The sequence below is a fragment of the Pseudochaenichthys georgianus genome, chromosome 17, assembly GCF_902827115.2.
Source record: "Pseudochaenichthys georgianus chromosome 17, fPseGeo1.2, whole genome shotgun sequence".
Classification (NCBI taxonomy): Eukaryota; Metazoa; Chordata; class Actinopteri; order Perciformes; family Channichthyidae; genus Pseudochaenichthys; species Pseudochaenichthys georgianus.
In genome coordinates, this window is record NC_047519.1 from 36,357,146 (window position 1) to 36,362,041 (window position 4,896).

The window sequence follows — 4,896 nt, forward strand, 5'->3', positions numbered from 1 at the left end:
CAAGTTAGTTAAAAAGTTTGCAGTTAAAATATTCTGCTGCTTTTCAAAGCCTTTTTACTTTATTTTGTACTACGTACATCTGATATCGAACTCCTTCAGCCTACTTTCAGCTGCAGAAACCATTCAACTATTACATTATTCAGCTATTTCAGGACATTGAGGATATACATTTTGTTGTTTATACCTTTTTTAAACCTTTTCTTTTAAATATTAAGCTTCTTCACTATTTTTCCTACTCTTCCAGTTTAACATTTCACTTTCAAAGCTGTAACAATTCTGATTCAAATAATTTCACTTTTCTGCATTTCTCCGCTAAGTTCAGCAACACACTGACTTGGTCTCTGTAGCTAAAAGCAGCTACCATTCAACTAATAACATGTTCAGCTTTTTCTGCATTTTCAACTAAATTCAGCAACAAATGTTCACAGTTTACAGCATTTGCACTCATTTTCAGCAGGAAATGCATTTTCTAGTTCTACTACTCCAACTACTATTTATAATACAACTACTGTTGTATGTACTTACTGTACATTCAACTATTAAATCAATCAGCTATTTCAGGACATTGAGGCTATACATGTACAGTAGAGGAAATAAGTATTTGATCCCCTGCAGAATTTGTAAGTTTACCCACTTATTTTACAACTAAAAGCTCTCTTCAAATGTAGAGCAGGTTGTAAGCGAGGCTCTGTTTGTAAATGAGGAAACAGTTCAGAGTGTCTGCTCCTCCTCCTGGAATGAGTCAGAGTTTGATAAGCCCTCCCTCTTCTTCCTGCTCTCAGACACAGCCAGCTCCACTCTGCGTTTCCTGGTTCCTCCCCTTTAGATCCACACTGAGGAGGATGGGTGGAACCAACACGTGGGTAAAGTACAAGAGCTGATAGGCCACATTCACTGCACACACACATCCTGTTCAGATCACAGCTCTCATAGTTTCAGCTCTCAGCAAGTGAAACTCAGACACTCTCTGCTACTGAGAGGAGAAATGGCGCAGAAAGGAGTTCAGCTGGACCGGGAAACCTTCTCTTATTCAATCTGTCTGGATCTACTGACTACTACCTGTGGACACAGCTACTGCATGAAGTGTATTAAAGCCCACTGGGACGGAGAGGATGAGAAGGAGATCCACAGCTGCCCTCAGTGCAGGCAGAGCTTCACACCGAGGCCTGTCCTGCTGAAAAACACCATGTTAGCAGCTTTAGTGGAGGAGCTGAAGAAGACTGGACTCCAAGCTGCTCCTGCTGATCTCTGCTATGCTGGAGCTGAAGACGTGGCCTGTGATGTCTGCACTGGGAGGAAGCTGAGAGCCCGTAAGTCCTGCCTCGTGTGTCTGGCCTCTTATTGTGACAAACACCTCCAGCCTCATTATGACGTAGCTCCATTAAAGAAACACAAGCTGGTGGAGCCCTCCAAGAAGCTCCAGGAGAACATCTGCTCTCGTCATGATGAGGTGATGAAGATGTTCTGCCGCACTGATCAGCAGTGTATCTGTTATCTCTGCTCTGTGGACGAACACAAAGGCCACGACACGGTGTCAGCTGCAGCAGAGAGGACTGAGAGGCAGAGAGAGCTGGAGGGGAGTCGACTCAACATCCAGCAGAGAATCCAGGACAGAGAGAAGGAGGTGAAGCGGCTTCAGCAGGAGGTGGAGGCCGTCAATGGCTCTGTTGACAAAGCAGTGGAGGACAGTGAGAAGACGTTCACTGAGCTGATCCGTCTCATGGAGAAGAGAAGCTCTGATGTGAAGCAGCAGGTCAGATCCCAGCAGGAGAGAGAAGTGAGTCGAGTCAGAGAGCTCCAGGAGAAGCTGGAGCAGGAGATCTCTGAGCTGAAGAGGAGAGACGCTGAGCTGAAGCTGCTGTCTCTCACAGAGGATCACAACCAGTTTCTGCTCAGCTACCCCTCACTGCCAGCCCCCCTCAGTGAAGCTACACACTCCTCCAGCACCAACATCCGTCCTCTGAGCTACTTTGAGGATGTGACGGCGGCCCTGTCAGCAGTCAGAGACAAACTACAGGACGTCCTGAGAGAGGAATGGACAAACGTCTCACCGACTGAAGTGGATGTTTTACTGTCAGCAGCAGAGCCCACCACCAGAGCTGAGTTCTTCAGATACTCACAGGAGATCACTCTGGATCCAAACACAGAAAACACACTGCTGGGATTATCTGAGGGGCGCAGAAAAGCAACACGCATGAAACAACATCAGTCTTATTCTAGTCACCCAGACAGATTCACTTATTGGCCTCAGGTCCTGAGTAGAGAGAGTCTGACTGGACGTTGTTACTGGGAGGTGGAGTGGAGAGGGAGAGAAGTTGATGTAGCAGTCGCATACAAGAATATCATCAGAGCAGGGAATGGGACTAAATGTGTATTTGGAAACAATGACAAATCTTGGTCCTTAGATTGTTTCCAAAACAGTTATTCATTTCGTTACAACAGTATCAAAACTCCCGTCTCAGGTCCTCCGTCCTCCAGAGTAGGAGTGTCCCTGGATCACAGAGCAGGTATTCTGTCCTTCTACAGCAGGGGTCTCCAACCTTTCTCCACCTGAGAGCTACTTTGAAAAAATGAAAGTGGCCAAGAGCTACTTGCATCGCATCGCTTACATTTATTCACATAGCACTCATCAGTTGAATTAAGCTACTTTTTTGTGAAATCAATACCTAAAGCTTATCTAAAATCTTAACTTCACATCAAGGTCCAAGAAAACGACAATTTCTCACGTATTAATATGGACAACATAGTAAGTACTTCACTGACGATTCACATAAATGTCCAAGAGCAAATTACAATGTTTTCACTTCTTCTTATGGCCCACATAGTAAATACATCGCCTTAATCACCACCTTGCAAGCATCTTATGGCACCTCTGTAAAATAAGTGCATTCACTCTTTTTTACAGTTAGTGAGATGACTGGCACTGCATGGAGTCACCATACAGGTGTATGCTGGACCCACTTAGGTTCACTCTAATAGAGTCATTTACATGTTCATCAGTCGGTCTTGTTCTGTATTTACATTTCATTCATGCCAGAAAAGGCTGCTTCACAAAGGCAATTAGAGCCACATAAAGCAGACAGGTTCAGTGCTGCTTAGTGATGTTCTTATAGTTTTCTGGGCGTACAAGGCTCCAGAAATGTTGTGAGTTTTGCTGAGACTTAAGCTGAACATGATTTTGGAGATTTATAACCTCCATCTCCATCTCCACAGGATTGACACTGAACAGTGCAGCCATCTTTTCTTCTTCTTCGTGTTGACATGACATTATAAGCCATAATAAATCAATTGTATAGGTCTAGCCTCCCTATATCTGTGTGTGACATTTTTCCATCCTCAAAAAAAAATACTTCTGCAGTCTAGCTGCAGCTTCAAGCAACGGTCTTCTGTTAAAAAAAGGACACTGAATGTCTTGAATGAGGCATCACACACATGACCTGAGTCTGAACAAAGCAGACAACAGGAGTATTTACAACAGCATTATAAAAACAAAAATAGTGCATGTGGGTGCACATTCACATTCTCTGTTTTTCCATTACATGAATCCCATGAATGTATGAGATTAAGTTATCTTCATCATCTCAATCAGTGATTAAGTGAATAATAACGTTTCTATCAGGTCACTATCAGCCTGTCACTCTTATTAGTAGTTATTTTCAGGAGGGGGCGGGGCTTGGAGGAACAGAGAGGAGACGGTGATCGCGGAAGTTTTCCTCCTGCCTTCACAAACTTTACACGCGTATTTAACTGAAAATAGCAAGAGGACATTCATATTCTGCAATCCAAGACTTGATTAAATCCACCAAAAACCTGACATGACGATAACGAGTGTTTTTCAAAAACACAAATCCCTCCCTCTGTGTCTCTGAGCCGCAGCGACGCGGCCTGATTCAGAGCGGGTCATTCTGCCGTTGGTTCTGACTGGTGCTGCTGGATAAAGCAGACTGCTCCGTGTGTGGTGTCGCTGTGTCGCTGTGCCGCTGTCACATCTGCTCCTTGATCTCTGCGTCACGGACCAATTTTATATTCGTGTGACAGAAACAATTCTAAAATAGAAAACTTTATTGTCCGGCCGCGGCCGAAAAATCAAGAAGCAACCTTACTACGCTATAATCGATAATCGAGCGGCGAGCTACTGAAAAGCTGCCCGCGAGCTACCGGTAGCTCGCGATCGACGTGTTGGAGACCCCTGTTCTACAGCATCATCTATCAAACCATGACTCTCCTCCACAGAGTCCAGACCACATTCACTCGGCCGCTACATGCTGGAGTTATGCTTTATGGTAATGGAGACACAGCTGAGTTTTGTAAACTGAAATAGCCTGAAGTCATTTGAGGAACTCTTCTACTTCTTAAACTCATTGCGTCCATCATTGTTGCTGAGAGCTGAGTGTTCATGTCTTCCCTGCACAGAGATCAGCTGTAAATCAAACATGATGGGATGTGCTTTAACGTCTTCTCACGAGTTGTTCTGTAGATGCTGGAGTTTCTTCAGGCGGCGCTCCTGGTGTTGTTGCTATCCAAATAGAAAGTGGGTACTCTGATGTTTTATAGAACATTAATTATCATGATAATAATCAGCAAGTAAATCATTTCTGATTCTGTTTGAAATAGCTGAGATTCTGATGGTGTGGATGAAGTGAAACTGATCATGAAATCATTGAACAGACTTTACTGATGGGATGTGTGATCAAATTAAATGTTTGGATATTAATAAAGGTTTGCCTTTCAAAAATAAAAAAGGATGTTCTTCTTGTATTATGTCCAAGGTGCCATAACCATCCATCCATCTTCTTCCGCTTATCCGTGGTCGGGTCGCGGGGGTAGCAGTTCCAGCAGAGAGCCCCAAACTTTCTTTTCCCTGGCGACATCAACCAGCTCTGACTGGGGGATCCC

The 4,896-nt window shown here is 44.2% G+C and overlaps 1 protein-coding gene across 1 annotated transcript; it reads left to right on the forward strand.

Annotated features, from left to right (window-relative positions):
* The first annotated feature begins 955 nt into the window (after window positions 1-955).
* LOC117462961 (tripartite motif-containing protein 16-like) lies at window positions 956-4,220 on the forward strand. Its single transcript, XM_034105336.2, has one exon. The coding sequence runs from the start codon at window positions 986-988 to the stop codon at window positions 2,552-2,554; it is 1,569 nt and encodes a 522-aa protein (XP_033961227.1). The 5' UTR covers window positions 956-985; the 3' UTR covers window positions 2,555-4,220.
* The last annotated feature ends 676 nt before the right edge of the window (window positions 4,221-4,896 follow it).

What these genes read in the sequence shown, in the direction of transcription:
- LOC117462961 (XM_034105336.2), top strand. Translation starts at nt 986, where the DNA reads ATGGCGCAGAAAGGAGTTCAGCTGGACCGGGAAACCTTCTCTTATTCA.